The sequence below is a fragment of the Hevea brasiliensis genome, chromosome 11 (assembly GCF_030052815.1).
Source record: "Hevea brasiliensis isolate MT/VB/25A 57/8 chromosome 11, ASM3005281v1, whole genome shotgun sequence".
NCBI lineage: Eukaryota > Viridiplantae > Streptophyta > Magnoliopsida > Malpighiales > Euphorbiaceae > Hevea > Hevea brasiliensis.
In genome coordinates, this window is record NC_079503.1 from 82,969,418 (window position 1) to 82,990,205 (window position 20,788).

General features: G+C 27.9%; 2 protein-coding genes across 4 annotated transcripts; both read left to right on the top strand.

Annotated features, from left to right (window-relative positions):
- The first annotated feature begins 319 nt into the window (after nucleotides 1–319).
- Nucleotides 320–4,802, top strand: LOC110650966 (MLO-like protein 12). Of its 3 annotated transcripts, none has more exons than XM_021806138.2 (14): nucleotides 320–623; nucleotides 733–790; nucleotides 890–1,044; nucleotides 1,652–1,768; nucleotides 2,100–2,160; nucleotides 2,945–3,033; nucleotides 3,134–3,208; nucleotides 3,297–3,385; nucleotides 3,495–3,544; nucleotides 3,632–3,672; nucleotides 3,773–3,946; nucleotides 4,036–4,071; nucleotides 4,153–4,281; nucleotides 4,353–4,802. In XM_021806138.2, the coding sequence occupies exons 1-14, from the start codon at nucleotides 501–503 to the stop codon at nucleotides 4,707–4,709; spliced, it is 1,554 nt and encodes a 517-aa protein (XP_021661830.2). In that variant the 5' UTR covers nucleotides 320–500; the 3' UTR covers nucleotides 4,710–4,802. The 3 variants fall into 3 exon arrangements, with proteins under 3 accessions (XP_021661830.2, XP_057985469.1, XP_057985468.1); XM_058129486.1 differs by having other exon boundaries at nucleotides 3,773–3,894; nucleotides 3,999–4,071; XM_058129485.1 differs by having other exon boundaries at nucleotides 4,036–4,281.
- A 5,130-nt stretch (nucleotides 4,803–9,932) lies between these two features.
- On the top strand, nucleotides 9,933–10,713 carry LOC110652949 (glutaredoxin-C9). The gene has a single exon (XM_021808570.2). It carries the CDS (start codon nucleotides 10,000–10,002, stop codon nucleotides 10,444–10,446), a length of 447 nt encoding a protein of 148 aa, XP_021664262.2. The 5' UTR covers nucleotides 9,933–9,999; the 3' UTR covers nucleotides 10,447–10,713.
- Nucleotides 10,714–20,788: the final 10,075 nt, after the last annotated feature.

Sequence of the window (20,788 nt, forward strand, 5' to 3'; positions counted from 1 at the left end):
ATAATTTAATTTTTTAGAAAATAATTTACTTTTAAATTATGAAAGATAATAATATTTATAAAATAATTTAAAGTGCAAATTACACTTAATTAAAAAAGTATAATTTATCAAAATTTGCTTACATAAGTTATTTTCTGACACGGCAATTAAAATATTCTACTTTTCAAAGGGTAGGTTTAATGATGCAAATAAAATAAGATTATTTTTTGCACTTCTTAGAAAGTTCCAGTCTTTTTATCTCCAACCAAACATGGCCTAAGGACCAGGTTTAATTAATTCTTTCTGTTGGTTTTTTACATATCACCCTTCGCCAGAAGGAAGCACCACACGGCAGGAAACTTGGACAATGGACAGCTTCTGGGACGCTGATTTGTATTAATTGGGCCCCTACCTACGTAATTTTATTTGTTTGTCCTTGTAACGGCAGAAGCCAGAAGGAATTCAGTCCTAATTTCCATTAAGTTTATTTTCATATTCTACTAGTGGCAGACAGAGATCATATGGCTGAAGTGGTAGAAGAACGAACTCTAGATACAACGCCAACATGGGCTGTGGCCACTGTTTGCTTCATTTTGATATTGTTATCAATCATAATTGAGTATTTGCTCCATCTTTTAGCTAAGGTATGCATGCAACTGATGCAAGAATGACCCGCTAAAATGCATACAAGTTCTCTTTCTCTCTTTTCTGCATTTATCCATTTTCACCATTGATTTGCTTGTGGGTTTGTAGTATTTCAACAAGAAAAGGAGGAAGGCACTCATACAGGCTCTAGACAAGATCAAATCAGGTGATAATTTTCAAAAAAATATATATATATATTCCTTTCTCTAACGATTGTTATTAATTCATGGCTAAACTAGTTCCCTTATTTCCATCCTCTTTGTAGAATTGATGCTATTAGGTTTCATGTCCTTGTTGCTGACTGTGAGCCAAAAGCTTATAGCAAATATCTGCATCCCAATGAGCGTAGCCGAAACTTTCCTTCCCTGTGGTAGCTTGACTTCCAGCGAGAGTGGGGAGGAAACCAAATGTGTAGATCAGGTAACAAGATTTTTACTCATTAGAGCTGCTTTTAATTTCTGGGGGCAAATTACCAGGAGGGTGATAATGGAAAATTAAATTACAAAAAAGGAGTAGATTGTAAATTATTTACTAAAAGAGATGAAAGTTGATGACTTTGGCGCGCACACACATAGAGAGAAAGTTAACTATGACCCGCGTTAGGGTCGAAAATAAAATTAATATAATTTATATAGACTGAAATGAAAAAAAAAATTTAAAACAACGCTACATGTTTGATTCTAACCAGAAATTATGATGAAAATAATAATAATAATAAAAAAATCTGCTGCAGGTAGCTGCTATCATAAATAGCGATTAAGATGTATTTGCTATATTCTCCCTTCTCATTTGGCGTGAAAGTTGCTATTTTCTCCCTTCTCATTTGTGCTATCATAGGTAATAGTTGAGTCTCTCTCTCTGCCAATTCATCAACTTTCACCCTCTTTTGGTAAATAATTTGCAACCACTCCCTTTTGGTAATTTAATTTTTCATTATCACCCCCTCGGTAATTTTCCCTAACTTCTGGTTTTAGTTTGATGAGTCGAGACTAATTAATGTATTCCATTTTTCTGGATTCTTGAACAGGGAAAGCTCTCTCTATTGTCCAGGTCAGGGGTGAGGGAACTCCAGTACCTTATCTTTGTCTTGGCTTCTTTCCATTCTTTATCAAGCATACTCATATTTGGGTTAGGGATGGCCAAGGTAATTTTCTTTGTTTTTCCTCATGGTGTACCTATCTGGATATTTTTCTTCTTCTCCAACCTCTCAATGACTTGTAACAAAAGATTACATGAATCTTCCAGTCGAAAAGACAACTGATGGGGTAGAGAAGGTTCGCTGGAAATAACCTCTAGCGTGAAACTCACATTCTTTTGGAAAAATTATATTATATATTAGTGATTTCATATCGACAATTCTATATGAAATGACAAACTAATAAAAACTAAACATATAAATAAAAGTGGATCCTTAATTTACTGTATTCATCTGCATTATTCCATGAGTTTGATATCATCACTGTGCACTTTATCAGATGAAGAGATGGGAGTCTTGGGAAGCAGAAACAAGAACCTTTGAATACCAATTTTTAAAGGGTAAGCTTCAATTAGCACACTCGAATTTGGTTTTTCTTTTGTTACTGTATATATGCTGGTTTGGATTCTCATATTAATAAAGAATTTCCATTTGGCTTCTACCTACTTAATGTTCCTGGATTATTTTGACTAAGCTTGTCAGTATTATGCACCTTCTCATTAATTATTCTTCATATTTTTTGTAATAATTAAAAAGAAAAAGAAAGCATAAAGCTTCCAAAACAAAGTATAAACAAAAATAATAAATTCATAATAAAAATTACTTTTCAATTCTTAATTTGTTTTAAATCATGGCAAATTATAATATACATTGGATGCAGTGTTCCTCACTTATAAAAATATGAATCTTTCATGAAATTAAGAGAATGGACTCTTCACATAAATGTGAATGAATGTACATGTACACCGGGTATATTGAATAATCTTTCCTATTTTTGTAAAATTAAAATTTAATTTTATAATTTTAATTTTAGAAATTTTGACAATTTTCAACATATTTATTATAATTTTTTACAATTAATCATTTTGATAATTTTAATATTTTTTTTATCAACAAAGGGAGAAAATAATAATTGTAAGCTTAATTTTAGCCAATTAGATAAAATTAAACAATTGGACAAAATTATAAATAATTTACTCAAATTAATTTTATTTTCAAAATTAAAATAATTAAATTAAATTACAATTTTCTGAAAAGATTTAGATCTCCTTATGTGATGATGATAGGAAGATCATTAATTCTTAATTTTCTGTGAACTGGTCTTCTAATGCTGATCATGTTCAGATCCAAGGAGGTTCCAACTCACTCATCAAACATCATTTGGGAGGAGGCACCTGAGATACTGGAGTGAACACCGCCTCATTCGATGGCCGGTTAGGGTTTTCTTCTCAAAAGAAAATAAAAGAAAAGACTAATATTATATTATAGCATGATTAAATACAAATATCTGATTTCTAAATCTAATTTTTGCAGATATGCTTTCTAAGGCAGTTCAATGGATCTGTCTCTAAAGTGGATTATCTCACTCTTAGACATGGCTTCATTATGGTATAACCCTCAACTCGAAGACATTAATTTTCATTAATTATAAGATTATGCATCCCCAATTTTAACATTATCTAATATGCTTTGCCAGGCCCATTTTGAACAAGGAACCAACTTTGATTTCCAAAAATACATAGAAAGAGCTTTAGAAAAAGACTTTGGGGTGGTGGTGGGGATAAGGTATATATATCTCTGGAAAATTCTTGTATATATTTTGTATCTTGGTCAATGGTATACAGATAATTTTTTTGTTCAATTCAAATCCATGCTATAATTTTTGTTTTTGCAGTTTCTGGATTTGGATATTCTCAGTTTTTTACATATTCTTCAATGCACATGGTAAGATCAAATCTGCTTTGTTATTCCTTATATCTAAAAGTTTATACGTAATGCTAATTCAACTAATTATGTTCTCTATTTCTGCAGAATTTTACAGTTATTTATGGCTTCCGTTCATCCCTTCAGTGGTAAGAAAATAATTTTTTTAAAAAAAAAAAAACGTATAAAGCAATGAAACTTTTATGAAGTGCATGGAAATGAGAGAGAGTTGAACTTTGGTTTTGGCAGTTGTTGTTGCTGGTGGGTACAAAACTGCAAGGCATCATAACTTCAATGTGCTTAGATAGCCATGACAAATCTCATGTTGTTAGGGGAACTTTGCTGGTTAAGCCTAGTGACCACTTTTTCTGGTTTGGCCGCCCCAAATTGCTCCTCCACCTAATACATTTCATATTGTTTCAGGTGATTCTTGCTGTTTTGTTATAGCTTGTAATGTTCTTTTTTCTGCTGCAAGGTTGTATTCTAAATTCTTGGATATTGGGCTCTTGCAGAACTCCTTTGAACTTGCATTTTTCACCTGGACTTGGGTAATTAAGCATTTCATTATGGGTTTTTTCAATTATGGAAAAGAAAATTCTATTACTGATATTGATTCTACATATGTACAGTTCAAATTTGGTCTAAGATCATGCTTCCACAGAGAAACAGAGGATATTGTGATAAGGCTTGCCATGGGAGTATTGGTGCATTTCCTTTGTGGCTATGTAACACTTCCTCTCTATGCTCTGGTCACACAGGTAGTTATTGTCTGTGAAATTTAACTCAATTCTTTACACTTTCAATAATTTGATTAATCTGTGTCACACAGATGGGTTCGTCGATGAGGAAAGTTGTTTTCCCAGAGAATGTGGTAATGGGCCTTAAAAGATGGCGAGCCAAAGCCAGGAAAAACCTGAAAACTTCAGATTCAACTGGTCCATCCCTTGATGCTTCCCTTGACACTTCACCTTCATTCAGACTCGATGACTCAATCACTGCAGAGTTCGGTAGCCCCTCGGATGTTGCTGAACGTGTTGCCATTGAAGTGATAAATGGAGGAGACAGAGAAGAAAAAGGCAAGGAGAAACAACCTCAGGAAGAGCATCAAGGAAATGATTCGTTTGATGGGTTTGATACCAATTTGACAAGTGAGACCTTAAGTTTAGAAAAGCAGGGCAGTTCATAAGTTTTAGCACATATATTTGTATAGAAACTACTTGCTATGGACACTGATTTTATTATTCATTCATCTCCAATAGCGCACGTAGCATTCTTTTTATTTTCTTTTGAACATTAATGAAAAATCCAAAATAAATTAAATCCCATTAAGAAGGCAACTTATTCAAGGTAAGAGAATCATAACAATAAACAATATAGTAGTCTATACTTGGGGTAATTAGGAAGGCAACTTATCCCTCTCAAAGCAATTTGCAAGGAGAAAATATTTCTGGTGAAGCTGCACTTGGAGAGAGACTCTGAGCATGTGGATAGTCTGCAGAAGGAACCCCTGTTTGCCTTTTCTGGGTGAAATTGCTATTCTTTACCCAAAAAACCATCTAGAAAGTAGTTTTAAAGAATTTTTGTTCTAATTTCTTTAATTTTCATTAGTGGGTTCGTTAGCTTGAGGATGATTCTAAGCGGCATGCTGAGGGTAAGTTAGGGGTCAGCTCAGGACAGGCTGCTTACATGGTGAAAAGGACATAGGGCTGGGCTGCATGCTATTGAAAAGGCCGAAGGGGCCAGGGCCTTATATTGATTTGGTATCAATGATATTCTTGGCACTTTGACTTGACAGTCATAAACAAACAAAGGGACGTGGATGAAAATTGGATAAAAGTTCATTTTTGCCCTTAAACTTTTTATCAATGTCTAATTTTATTCAATTTTAACTCTTTAATCCAATTTATCCAAACCTTTTTAATTAAGATCAAATTTGTCCCTCCTCTGTGAAAGTGAGACTCAATGCATGAGTTGGTTTTTTTTTTTAATATTAATTAATTAAAATATAGATTAATTACTTTAAAATTTTTAAAATTTTAATTAATTACAAATAAGCTCCTAACAAAAAATATGCTCTTTTTTAACAAAAATTAAAATGATAATTACTTTAAGATCCTTAAAAATTTTAATTAATTACAAATAAGCCTCTAATTAAAAAATAATATAAATTACAATTTAATCCCTAAAATTTAACAAAACCTATATATTATTCTCTGTATTTTTTAAACCCACGTATTTAGTTCTTAAAATTTTAATAAATAGTTAATTTTATAATTAATAGTTATTTTGTAAAATTAATTATATTAACTATGTTAAAAATTATAATATGTAATTTACAAATTTTTAATTTGTAAAATTAAAAATTTATATACAAATTTTTAATTTTTCCCATCAAGGACCATTTTATAAATTTATTAAAATATCAAGAATAAATAGGAGGATTTTAAAAATACAATGACTAATATATAGATTTTACCAAATATCAATGACTAAATTATAATTTGCCTAAAAAAAATTCTTTCTTTATTAACAAAAATTAAAATGATATTTAATTAAATAAAAGACTTGAATTATTTTTAATAAAATTAAAATATTAAAATAATAATTTGAGGATAAATTTGAAATTAAATAATAAAGTTTAGGTAATGGGCAAAATTGGACATTGACAAAGAATTGAGGGGGAAAATGAGCTTTTGACCAATGAAAATTTGACAAGACCCAAACCAGAGAAGCCTATCACATGCACTCCTAATGTTTTTTATTTTTTTTTTTCCTTTTCAATATTATTAAATTAAAATTCATGATTTCCAGTATTCTCTATTGGGATTCATAGCATTAGCAATCCTACCATGTTTTGGAGCAAAACAATCACTAAAGATTTAATATATAGATTGGATCTTCATCACATGCAGACCAGTTTTCTCCACTACTACCAAACTCCCATTTCTATATCAATACAAAATCATATCATTTGATTTTCATCATACTTTCTAATTTTTTGGCTTAAGCTATGATCCACTTTTGATGGGACCCAATAGTCACAAGTGTTCATATATAATTAGACTAGTTTTTTTATTTCTAATTCTCCTCTCCTATCCTATAGGTTATCTTTAAAAATTAATTTTATTTCTCTTAAATTTTTGAGGAAAAATTATTATCTAATTTATTTATTTTCATATATCTAATTACTTGATTTTCTTATTTTGAAAAAATATTTTAGCTAATTATTATATATTCATGTCATTTACCTTTTAGTTTTTAGTTCAGTTCAAATTAAATTTTTTATTAGTCAATATCTACAAAAGAGAGAAATTACCATTATACAGATTAAATAAATTAAGGTTTAAAAAAATGGAGGAATATATAAATATATTTTTTAAATTACCTAAATTAAAATTAAACTAACATTTAAAATGATTAAAGAGATTAAAAGCAGTAAGCATGCTTAATAAATATGCTTAAAAAATTATTATGTGGTACCTCTTTTATTATCTTTATTTTTAAATGTATCTATAAAAATTAGCTTATCTATTTTTTCTAAATGTTTTAAAATTTTAATTATTAAAATTTTATCTCAATTATTAAAATTTAAAATTATTTTATATTTTTTTAGAATGTTAAAATTTACTATATTTTCATCACATTATATATCTCTAAATTTAATTAATTTTTAATTACTTTTAATATATATATAATTAATTATTCACTAAAAAATTATTTAAAAACTTTAAATATATATTTTTAAAAATATTTATTATATTTCAAATATAAGAATTTTAATAATGATATTTCAAAAATAGTCAAGTAATTAATACATTAATTTTTTTATTTTATTTATCTTTTTATTAAATGTATGTTAAATAATTTAAAGGCTAATAAAAAAAATTTATTAATCAATTTATTTATTTATTATATTAAAAATAAAATTAAGATTAATTTAAAATTTTTTTTATTATTAAAATTTTATAATGCTATTAACAAAATATAGAATATAATAAAATATATATTAAATTAATGAAATAACTAGTTAATTATTGATTTCAAGCCCTTTCCGCCACGCCTGCTATAAATAGATAAATCATGTTTCTCTGATCAATAGAAGCTTTTTTTTTTTTTTTTTTTTTAAAAAAAAGAATGAGTAAAAGGGCGGCGATGGACGGTTCTTCGCCGGCTCCACGTAAAGTAGACCGACAGCCAACCTCCAATTTCAAAGTAAACCCCCCCGAACTTGTAATCTTTTTCTCGTATTTCTGCTAATTTCCCATCATTTTTATTTTATAATTAATTATATTTTGTTGTGGGTATATGCATTTCAAAGTAAACTGCTGCATGTACGTAGTCTTTGCACAAGCAACAAGCCATATTTATATATTAAATATTAATTAAAACATTATAGTTTTATAACGAACCATAATTAATTAACTATTAATAAGCATATATGGAGAAATTACTACTTCATAATATAGCTAAACTACTCAATTTCCAATCCAATTTCATCATTGTTTAGGTCAGCAAAATTGAATAAGCCTCCCACATGCACCTTCCTCTTTAAAACCTTTTATATAATCACTATCATGATAATTAATAATACCACTTAAACTAAAATGGATATATATATATATATATATATATGCTAGAGGATAATTATTATACACGATAACTCAATTTTATGAATATTTTAATAGAAGTTATTGAATTTTATTTTTTTATAAAATTTATTAAACTTTAATTTAATTTCATAAAAATTACTATGATCAAAAATTAAAAATTTTTAAGTTAACTTACTAATTTATTAATTATTTTGTAAATAAATTTATTTTATTTTATTTTTTAAAAAAAAGTAAAACACATAAAACATATATAATTATATCTACACTATCAAATTCCTCTCATTTTTCTATTTCTTCCTTCATCAATAAAGACTAGTTAGATAATTTTAATTATAAAATAGTTCATAAGTAAATAGATTAATCTAAAAATTTTTAATTTTAAATTATAGTAATTTTTATAAAATTAAATTAAAATTTAATAAATTTTATAAAATAAATTAATATCAATCATAAAATTAAATAATATGTATGATAATTATTCATATATTAAATATTTAAATTTTATTATTTTTAGTCTAATTTATCATAATTATCTAAATAAAGAGATTTCAATTAACTCCAAGAAAAATGAAATTTTAATAAAATTTAAAATTTTAAATAATTATATTTTATTCGATTTTTGATAAAAAAAAAATAATAAGTGAAATGAGTATTACAAAAACAGACGGAGGAACAGCATTCCTATGGTTTCTTATTTCGGACTGCCTTCTAAACGGGAGATGCTGACCAATATCCACGTCACTGTTCTAGGTGGGTCCCTTGATGACATCATCAAAATTAGCAAAATGAGGAGAGAAGTAGACGGTTCCAACACTTGTCTAAAAAGGACAGGATTAGATTAAATACGTAGAAAGGATTATCCAATTCCATGTGGCAAAATCCGAATGAAAAGAACGATGATGTGCGCAGATAACGGTGGGTTTCGATTTATGGCATTTTGTTCTTATCGATGACGTGTACACGCCTCACCGTCCTCCAGCGGCTCTTGTCTCCTCATGGGCCTCACCATTTTGGAGCATATATATATATATATATATATACTTTTTATATTTTTTTATAAAATATATATATAATTTTTATAAAATTATAATAATTTTATCAAAATATGCTTTAATTCTTATAAGTTACAATACACTCCATAGGATATGAAGCAACAGCAGACATGAAAATGAAAACTCACTTGATACAGATGGACGCTGACACACCTCTCAACAGTTTTTTTGTCCTTTTATATTAATTAAATCAACGCAAATTATATATTGTCACACAGAGTTTTGAATTCATAACTTGTTAGATATATTAATCATGCAACTCATAGTCATTAGAGATGAACTCAAGGCTTGGATTCCTCATTAATTATTTTTGTCTAATATGAAGAAAATGATGTAAGTTTCATCCTCAAAATATCAATAATTTACTATATAATATATATAAATTATTTGTTATCAATAGAAAATGATGTTTGAAACATTTTTCATGTTTTACTTGAACCAGCTGCTGGAATTATGTATTTCAATAAATTTCACAAGCTAATTTAAAAAAAAAAAAAAAATATATATATATATATATATATATATATATATATAGAAGAAAAATTGTAGTTAAATTAAATAGGCAAGAAAAAACAATTTTGGCTCATATAATCGGAACGGGTCACTCGTTGAGACGTAGCAACAGGGAATCCGTCTACGAAGAGGTGACGTTAAGCCACGTCACCCACAGTCCCGGTGACGTAATACAACGCGTAACTGCCGTTGACGTTAGAGTCTTCCCAGTTCCTCCCCTATTAAATCCCTCCCATCCCATTCTATTTTTCCTCCTCCTCTTCCCAAATCTTAAACATTCACTCATCCTTATTTCGATCTCATGCAAGAAGCAATCCCATTCAGAACATACATCCCGGCCACTGCCACCGCCGGCGACAACCGACGGTTTCCTCAGCTCGGTGGTACCGCCACTGGTGTTGGAAATTTACTAGTATTAGCCAATGGAGAAAACTATGTCCAAAAATTGGTGTTAGAGAACTCAGTTATAGTGTTTGGAAAACGTGGTTGTTGCATGTGCCATGTGGTGAAGAAACTGCTGCTAGGGCTTGGTGTGAATCCCACCGTGTTCGAGGTGGATGAGAAGGAAGAAGCGGCGGTGATGAATGAGTTATCGAATATTAACGGTGGTAAAATCGGCGGCGAAGTGCAGTTTCCGGTGGTTTTTGTGGGAGGAAAGTTGTTTGGTGGACTGGAGAGAGTTATGGCTACTCATATCTCTGGTGAGTTGGTGCCTATTTTGAAAGATGCCGGGGCTTTGTGGCTATGAATTGACTGCTTCTTAATTTTTCCTTTTGTCTTTTAATTCCCTGATTTCAATTAATGTTTTGATGGATGGGTTTCTTTCTCTCAAGAAATTTCAGAGGGAGCAATATATATATATGATTTTTGTTTTTTTTTGTGGCCTTTGTTCAGATGATGAGAGGTTGTAAATCATCTAATTTTTTTTTCTTTTGATCTTGATGTAGATTATATGTAACTTTTCTTGATTTGGATCATAAAATTTGGGAAATTATAAGTTGAAGGTGCTTTCTTAGAGAGTGACTCTTAATTGGATTAATCCATTTTTGTTGATTTTATGAATTTTTATAAAATATAATATTTAATTTATATTAGATTTAAAGAATAAAAATTTAAAAATAGATTTAAATTAATAAATTAAATTAAATTAAATTATAATATTAACTATTCTAACATATTATTAATAATTAGCTGTTTTGATACTATTTAAGCCTTTAGCCTATCAGAAGTATTCAGTTAGTATATAAATCAGATTGACATCAGGTATTCAAGCAATGTGAAATCTTTTTTCTACACGTCTTTCATTTTCTCTCGAAAAAAATCTGAACTCTGATATCACTTAAGTATTTGGGTTTAATCGAAAAGCTAACTTGTGAGTTAGAAAAGGCTGACTCAAATATTCAAGCAATCTCTTCTCCATACACTCATCATCGTATCAACAAAAATATTCAATAAAAATAGCCGTTGAATTAATTATTTTTTTAAATACTACTATAAATATTATGTCATTAAATAATATAAAATTTTAGATTGTAAAAAAAAAATATATTTAATTAAAATTTTAAAATTAAAAAATTTAAAATAACATATATTTTTAATTGATATTATTGAGGATGCTACTTAATCATGTTATTTGAATTCAAATTCAATATCATATAATTTTTTTAACATTTTAAATCTGAAATTACTATTCATAACTAAATAAGATATTTTTAAATTTATATATTCTTATTAATTTAAATAATTATACTGATTAAATTTTTTTATAAAAAAATAATTAAAGTGGTTAATATATACAAAGTCAACCGATGATCAAGCTACAGTAACGTTGAATTTATATGCGTATAGGCTATAGGTAGGGTAGATGATTAGGCAAATGGGAAATGAATAAGGTATTTTAATTACGTGTGGTTAGGTCACCATGGTGATGCAATTATATACAAGAGAAAACCAAAGTTAGAAGCAACCAAGATGTGGGGATATGAATAAAGAGTATAATCTAGGGATTATCTTGTCACCCATTATAGGCATAAAGTTGATCTACATGCATCACATATTTCTTTCCACTACATGTTGGTCAACCCATTTAGTTCTACTTTTGTATCACCTTCTTGCCAAATTGCCAAATTATTTCGATCAATGTGTATCTCACTCACAAAGTTATAAATTTCATATTTTTAAATTTAAAAAATAATTAATTTTTACATATTTACACATTTCTGAGGATTTAACCCAAAATCGTTCAGAGTGGAAAAAGCGAATCCATATAGCCGACCCCAAATTTTTGGGATAAAGGCTTAGTTGAGTTGAGTTGTGTTGTGAGAATTATTTATCATGTTATTTTTCAAATTAATTTATTATATTTTTCATTTTCATAATCATATTATAAAATTTTATTATGATAAAATTTTTAATTAATTATAGTTTTATTTAAAGTGTTTATAAATAAATAAGTTATTATTTTTATTAGTTAAAGCGTTCTACTTTTTAATACACCAGATGCATCCTAAAATTAATCTATTTTCTTTCTCACTTTTTTTTTTATAATTTTCTTTAAATTATTAAAACTATCAATACATCATTTCTATTATTATCATTTCAGATTTTTTCCACTTGTTTAAAAAGATAATTTTTTTTTTTACTTTTTAATGTTTTTCTTTTCATTTTTTATATCTAGGGTCACTAATTCATAAAATTAGTAAAATAAAAATTAAATTAATTAATATGATGTATGATCGATATTTTAATCTTGTAATAAAAAGTGAAATTAATTAAAAATGGATACAAGGATTCATTTACCACCTATTTAATTTCTTTTTAAATTTATATTGAATTAATTTTAAATTTACATAAAATATAAAAAAAAATTTAAGAAAAACATAATAAAGTAAAATAAGAGGAATAACTATCGGTGAAAATATCTAATATTGTTCTTGCAAGTATTGAATACTTGATTTGGATATTAGATTTGCAAGATAAGAAAGAGCACTCTAATACCTAAGCAATAATGCGAATTGGATTGTGAATGAATAGATTAATTAATTAGCAGGCATACCTAATGACCCTTATATAGATTTTGGTGTAAATTACTGTTAGTACCAAGTTTTGGTGTAAATTATTGTTAAGATCAAGAGTTTGTGATTAAATAGGACTAGGAGTCTTAGAGTTCTCGTGTAGACGAAACTTCAATTATTGCGATTATCTTGAGATTGTTATCTTAAATTGATTCCCAAGTATCCATGAGTATAGTTGGACGAATAACTCTCTTTATAAGTGTTCGAGTATCCTATGATTATTCGGTTCGGATCACAGGTTATTTATTACTCAGTTATCTATTACTCGCCTTTCAATAGTATTTTGATGATCGAACATCAATACCCACGTATAACTATCTTAAAAGTTGACAAGAGATTTAGAGAAATGTAGCACAAGAGAGAGAGGAGAGATACTTAAAAAATATAAATCAATTTTCTAATTTTTTTTTCCTTAAAGAAAATAGAGGTGGAAAGGATACATAAGAAGAGATAGCAAATTGGGATCAAATTAAAACTCCTAAAGTTGAGAGGATTCAATTGTAAAATCAATCTAAACGTGTTCCACCAAATTCATGCATGTCATCTTCTATCTGATAAATACTTGAACTTTAACAAGCTGAGGATATGATGATATATATCCGTTATGGCCTTTGTCCATTTGCATGATTTTGCAGCAACAAGTGCGAGTAATAATATCAATCTGTCAACTTCATGATCATAAAATGAAAGATGATTAGAGAGTTTATGCACACGTGTGTAACCTTGATTAAAATTTCCTAATCCACTAACTCCATAACTAACGATAGGAGAATTAAACGCTCACGCAATTGACCAAAAGGTGGCTTATCCATTACTTTGGCTCTTTATCTTCATTTCATTGGACAGACCTCTTCCTTTAATTGATTAATTAATCAAAATCCAACAATCAAAAGCAAAGTTCTCTCTTTCTTGCTGATGAACAAAGATTTTTTAGTTAATTAAGTCAAGCAAGAACTGTCATTAACAGTGGTTGAATGCTGATGATTTTTCTTTTAGCTCAAAACTTGGAAGAAACGCATAAACATCCAAAATTAGGTTTTGTGGACTTCCTCAAATTTGATTTGAATAATTTAATATCACAGGAAGAGATCGCGATCATGATCATGCTAGTAATATAAAATGATTATTCATTTTTACGTATAAACCATTTTTGTTGGATGAAAGTCCAATCCTTGACCCTCACCAGCCTCCAAGGGTTATCGACAAAGTGGGTCAATTTGATGCAAAGCCCAAGCAACCCATGAAGTCCTTGGGTTAGGTTGACAATGGGTTAAGATATAGCCCGTTTGCCTTTTTTATTTTGTAATTAATAACTGTTTGTCAGGTTCTAAAAACTGACATATTTTTATTTTTTTCAATTTTCATGAAATTCTACATTACCCTTAAGCTACGTACTCTTGGCAATCGAGTTGAGCTACCAGAGGATGACATTTTTGCCCAGGTCCCATGGAGTGCCTCTACGGTTCAAGAAATTTCCAAGATGTAATTTGGAAAAGAGTTGCATTAAAATTAGCATACAGTTTTAGTGTTATTAAATTCAGTTTGGAGGTTAATTAACCAAATTGATTAATTGTTTAATTAGTAGATCAATTATTCAACCAGTGAATCATTAAATATTAATCAAATATAACACCTATTAATATAAATAAAAAAATAAATATAAATAATTAAAATTTAATTATCTAAAATAAAAACTTTAATATTTATTAAGTTATATTTAATAAATTTTAATAATATTTTCAAATTTTATATAAAAGTATTCGAATAATATAATATATAAAAATTTTTGTAAATGTATAATTTTTTTAATATTTATAAAATATTAATTATATGCTAAAAAAATATATTAAAATAAAAAATACATAACTATCAAGTTAGCTCTAATAATTTTGATTTTAAAGAATTTTTATAAGATTTTAAATTTAATTCTCTATATTAATATTAAAAAAAGATTATATTGAAAAATTAAACTGACGAATTTAACTGGGTCATACCGGTTCATCAATTTAACTGTCATATCAATAAGATCACACTAAATTACTTTTTTATCTGATTCAATTGTAAAACCAGATAAATTTGAAGACCGATTTATCGATTCACTGTTTCAATTGGCTGGTTTGTTTCAGATTTAATAACTATATCAGCATATGATATTCCTATGTTTGTCTTTCGAATTTCATTACATACCAATATTGTAAGTATCAAACCTTAATCTTTTTGCCACGTTTTTCAAAACTGGGTTGAATCGGATTGGACCAGTTGATTTAATCAAGAATCAAAATCTGAATTGGTCCAATTCACCTATTAAGCCTTGATTTTCAAAGAACCGGTATAAACCGACCCAAAAACTCAAAAGGTGTAAAACGGTCTTCTTCACTCAACCAAAAAGTACTTATTTTGAAGAGTCATGAATTGAACCTAAAGCTCCTAAGGATCCCTTATGAGAGTCTTAACATGTGAACTACTACTGTTGGTTGATATGTTTTTACAACAGACTAATAGACTAAAATATCTTTATAAATTTATATTATTTATAAAAATTATTAAATTATATAATAATAAAAATAAATAATCCTAATGAATTTGTATTTTTTTTTAAACATATTTTATAAATCTCAAAATTTTATTGTCTTCTAAGTAATGTACATGGAATTGCGTTTTCTATGTATTTAATATAAGTCTTAAAATTTCTTTTTCCTTCTAGATAAGGTATAGCAATAATCCTATTTTGTTTATATATATATATGAATGAAGGGAAATATTGGGTTTACCAAAAATATTCTTTATTTTTTAAATTAATTATAATTATATTTTTATTATTTAAATTAAATTTAAAATTTATATAAATTTAAAATTTTTAATTGTAGAGTTCATTTAAATTTAAAATTTTATAATAAGTAATTAACTAAAATAAAAAATTAATAAGTAAAAAAATATATATATTATTAATCTATAATGTGTAATATATATAAATGTATTAAGGGAGTATTGGTATTGTCAATGGTACTTTTTATAATTTATACTATTTATAAAAAGACCAATAAAAACATATTTATAGCAATAATTATATATATTTATTGTTAATAATATAAATTAGTGACGAAATTCTATTACTAATTAGTTTTACTGAGAATATATCCATTGCTAATATTTTTAACAAGGAGTTATTCAATTCAAATTTATCATTAATAAATTTTAGCGATAACTTATTTGTTGTTAGATTTATAAGTAATTTTAATTTTTAATATTATTATAATTAATATAAATTAAAATTTTAACAGCAATTGTAGTTATACTAAAAAAAACTTACTATAATTCTATAAATATTATTAATTCATTCAAAATTATTTTGTTGATTACAATTAAATTAATAAATAATATTAAATACCAAATATTATTTATACTAATTTATTTTTTAATTATTTTAAATATTTATAAACTTGTAATATTAAATTACAGAATTACTATAAAAAATTATTTAATTAACATAATCATAAAATTATTGTTAAAAATTAACTATTTACTTAAATAAAAAATATATATTTATATAGATATAAAATTATAATATTGTTTGATGACAAATATTTTATTTATTATAAAATTTATTTGTAAGTCTTTAAATCTTTTAAGTTTTTGTATATCACATGTATTATTTTTATAAAGGTTATTACATGTGAATGTGATAAATAAAATTTTGTTATTATCGTCAATAATGAAATAAATATATTTCAAATTTAATAATATTTATATAGGCTAAGACATATTAAATATCTTAATTTTTTTTTTTACATTTAATATTGTTGCATCCTATAATATTTGAAAATATTAATATCATTTTTACATTGAAAAGTATATTTTACGTATGATTGCATGAGATTTTAATTTTTTGAAGTCTATTTAGTTTAAATGTATATTAACTATAATTTGTTAATATTCTTATGTGCATAATAATATCTTTTATTTTTATTTTATTAGTCAATCTTAGTTAAGTTATTGATTTTTACTATAAAATTATAAGACTAATTATACTTTTACATATATTTATGTGAAAGCTTATTTTCCTATCAATATTAATTTTAATTTGTTATATTTTATATTTTTAAAATAATAAAAATGAGAGAATGATAGGAAAAAAAATTGACTACTTGAGAATATTAATTATATAATTAATATAAAATAATTAAAAATGCATAATAAAATTTATATTTATTTTAATATTTATATTGTTTTAATTTATAATTTATTTATAACAGGTGTAGAGCCAGAAATTTTTTTTGGGGGGCCAACCATAATGTATTGAATATATATATTGTAACACCCTCATTGTAGCAATTACGTACATTCTACTGTTCCGGTGACCGGTGTCGGTCCAGACAGCTAGAACGTTCGGAAAAATATTTAAACTAAAGTGAGGAGTCATAAATAACTCAAATATTAATAAGAAAAATTTAGGAAAAATTTTAGAAATAAAATACAACCAAGTTAAATGAGCCGGTGCCCAAGCGATGGGTAACCCAGAGGGAAGTTGCGGTTCTCGCAACTAGGAGTCCTAGACCCGGGTAAAAATTCATAAAATAATTTTTGGGACTCCAGAGAAGGGTCATTGAGGTTCCTATGGCATTAGAATGCCAAGAAAATATTTAGAAAAAATTTTCAATCGGTACAGACAATTTTGATCCGTTAAGCCAAACGGAGGGCATTTTGGTCATTTCGCCTTCACAGGTGATTTTTGGCCGACTTGTCCAGTTAAGTAAATAATTATTATGATCTAAAATATGAATAAATATTGCTAAAAATTTAATTGAAAATGAGTAGAGAAAAGAAGAAAAGAAAATGGAAGAAAATACCAATTATGACATCATATGATGTCATTAAACACTTACCCACCAATCACATTTAATCAACACTTAAATTAACCAATAAAATATGGATAAGAATACAGCAAAAGCTCCTAAAAATTTCAGCAGCCATCACTTTCACAAAACCCACCCGTAGCTCTCAAATTCCATAACCATTCCACTATGAAAGCTCACTAAAGCTCCCAAACCTCACCTTATTTCACCTCAAAACCTTATCCTCTCTTCACTAAAAATTATACCCACACCAAGGAGGAGTGTTTGGTAGCCAAGAAAAGGAAAGAAAGTGAAGTTGAGCTTGGGAAAAATCTGCCCTACAAAAGGTTAGTGCACATATGTATTTAAAACTCATTAATTCCATGTTAGAGATTTGTAATAGGTAAGAAATTGTGAAATAAATGAACCAAACTCATGTGTATGTCCACCATAGAATTCGGCAGCCTTAAGGAAGGAATGATTTTGATTGTTTTGATGGACTTAGAGTGGACTAGAAATGATGTTTAAGGTATATATCTATATGGATAATGAATTAGTGTGCTAACTAAAGCATCTTGTATGAATCATAATGTGAAGCTAGGGTTTTGGGAGTAAAATGTGAACTTGGCTTATGAAATTGTTAAAGAACATCCTAATGGTCAATTAGTGACCATTTGAGAAAATTTGACCATAATTTGGACAGAAAACATAGCATGGCAAAGTGAATGAGTATGCTGCCTAGTGAGTGCAGCAGGGTGGCTGTGATTCCAGCCCACTTGGACTGCCATATCTTTGGCTGTGTTGGTCCAATTGGTGTTTGGCCAATTGGACATGAAACTAGGCTTATAATGGCACATTTTTTCTGAAGAAACCATGCCCAAAAGACCAAAGCAAGTAGACCAAAAGTTGGCCCCAATCCGGATACCCTGCAACAGCACCTGTAGAAATGACCAAATGAACAGTAACTGTTCATTTGGCCATAACTCACTGTAGAAATGGTCAATTGACCTGAAATTTTTACAGCAACAAGCTAATGCATAGACAAACAACTTTCATGAAGAAACCTACCCCAAATTATGACCAAAACCTAACCCAAATGGCAGTCACAGTCACTGTTCATGGTACTGTAGATTTGGTAATTCTGCAGTTTTGGCAATCCGGCCAGCTGTGGTTTTTGGACCATATCTGGAGTTACAAAACTCCAAATGGAGTGATTCAAAAAAAGAAATTCAAATAGACAAAATAAGGAACAACTTTCATGTTTACCATTTCCTCAAATTCCCACTGCAACAGGGCCCAATGGAACAGTAAAGTTGGGTCACAAAAACTGAAAATTCTGCTCTCTAGGTTTTAGGTTTGGAAATGGATTTGGTGGTTAATTCCAACAAGTTTTAAATGTAAAATGTGGTACATTGGGGGTGCTAAAACCAATGTACCTATTTTCTATCCAAAAGTCAACATTTTTGTTGACCAATGAGGTGAATAGTGACACCAAACTTGAAATTCAAAGTTTAAAATTTAGAAATGCATCTAGGGGACTTTAAATTGCAATTGGCAATTAATACTAGCAAATATAAAACTCAAAATATGGGATCTTGGTGTAATTAGAATTAATATATCCATTAAGTATAAAAAAGTCAACATTTTGGTTGACTAGTAGGTGAATAGTAATCAAAATGATTAGTGAATTAAGATGAAAACCTAGAACCAATTCTAAGCTTAAATGCTTAGAATTGTATGATAAATGTAGGCTATGCATCCTAGTCAAAATTGTTAAAAAGAAATTAAGGCCATAAATTTAAAATCCATGAAATATTCATGGATTACTTGAAACATGAAAAATAAGTCACCTAATTGATGTGAATAGATAGCTAGGGCTTATATGCCCATCACAAATGGAATTCATAAAATATTAGTAACTCAACTTGAAATATAAAATTTGTAATTACATAAGTAGATTCTTGAATGTATAAATGAGAAATGAAAAATGTTTTGAATACAATGGTACATGTGAACCATTGTTTAGAATTGTGATCAATATGAATAACATAATGAATAAATAAATAAACCATATTAATGTATAAATGAGACATTAGTTCTCATTATTGTAGAGAGGAGGAGCATTTTGAGTAAAATGGTATAAAATGATAATTGATGTGAATTGTAATCATATAAATGATCAAATGAATGTATGAATTATAATTGAAATTTATCATGAAATAATAAAGTCATAAAATACAATATATTAATATTTAATGATATTATGTGCCCTTGTATTGCCTAGACATGTGTGTCAGATTGGATAGTTTGGCATGCCAATAGGGTATTGTTTTAGCAGTACTGCAAAAAGGCTTTTATGCCTGTATTTATGGTTTTGTGCCCGTATTCATGGCTTTATGCCCGCATTCATGGCATTATGCCAACATTCATGGCTTTTATGCCTGATTATGTGATATCATGGCTTTTTAGCCATCATCGCATACGTGGTTGACGTTCTGCGTCCCATGGTATGACGGCCCGAGGCACCGCGGTGTCCAGTGCCAACGACCCGTTATCCAGTTTAGTCAGCCTGTCGTAGGTTACTTGGGCAGTGTAATTTATTAAAATAAATTAAGACTATTAGTAATTAAAAATATTAGAAATCAAATAAATGAGTTAATAAGACTTCAAAAGAATTAGTTACAATTATGAAATGATCCAAACCACATAAAATTGTTAAGTAAAATGATAAAAGAGTTGCAAAAATAGGTATAACTTAACTAAATATTTTAAATGTACCTTCTATTGCCATATAAATATAATCTGAGTATTTTTATTAATTCTGTATGTTGTATATTATCACTGTGAATTTTGGAATTAAACGCTTCCAAAGCGAAACAAATGAGAACAAAAGATAATTAATATTAGACACATTGTATTAAATTAAATTGATTCTTAAATATTCAAATTATGCTTCTTTCTTTCTTTATTTGTATATTTCATTTTCTTGTTATATTATTGCACCACTAAGCAGCAATGCTTAGCGCGATGAATTGTTCCTCAGTACTTTGACTAAGATTTTTGGAGTTGGATCTGCGAAGTGGTGGAGTATTCAAGGTTGTCACCTCCTCAGCAATGCATGTAGATAGGGCCCATATAGATCATATTTTGTATTTTGTATAAAATGCTAGATATTGCATTATAA

Bases quoted from the DNA above. Each gene is read 5' to 3' on its own strand.
- LOC110652949 (XM_021808570.2), top strand. From the start codon at position 10,000: ATGCAAGAAGCAATCCCATTCAGAACATACATCCCGGCCACTGCCACC.
- LOC110650966 (XM_058129485.1), top strand. From the start codon at position 501: ATGGCTGAAGTGGTAGAAGAACGAACTCTAGATACAACGCCAACATGG. The intron at 624-732 runs GTATGCATGCAA...GTGGGTTTGTAG, and splicing joins TGCTCCATCTTTTAGCTAAG to TATTTCAACAAGAAAAGGAG. The intron at 1,769-2,099 runs GTAATTTTCTTT...GCACTTTATCAG, and splicing joins TTGGGTTAGGGATGGCCAAG to ATGAAGAGATGGGAGTCTTG.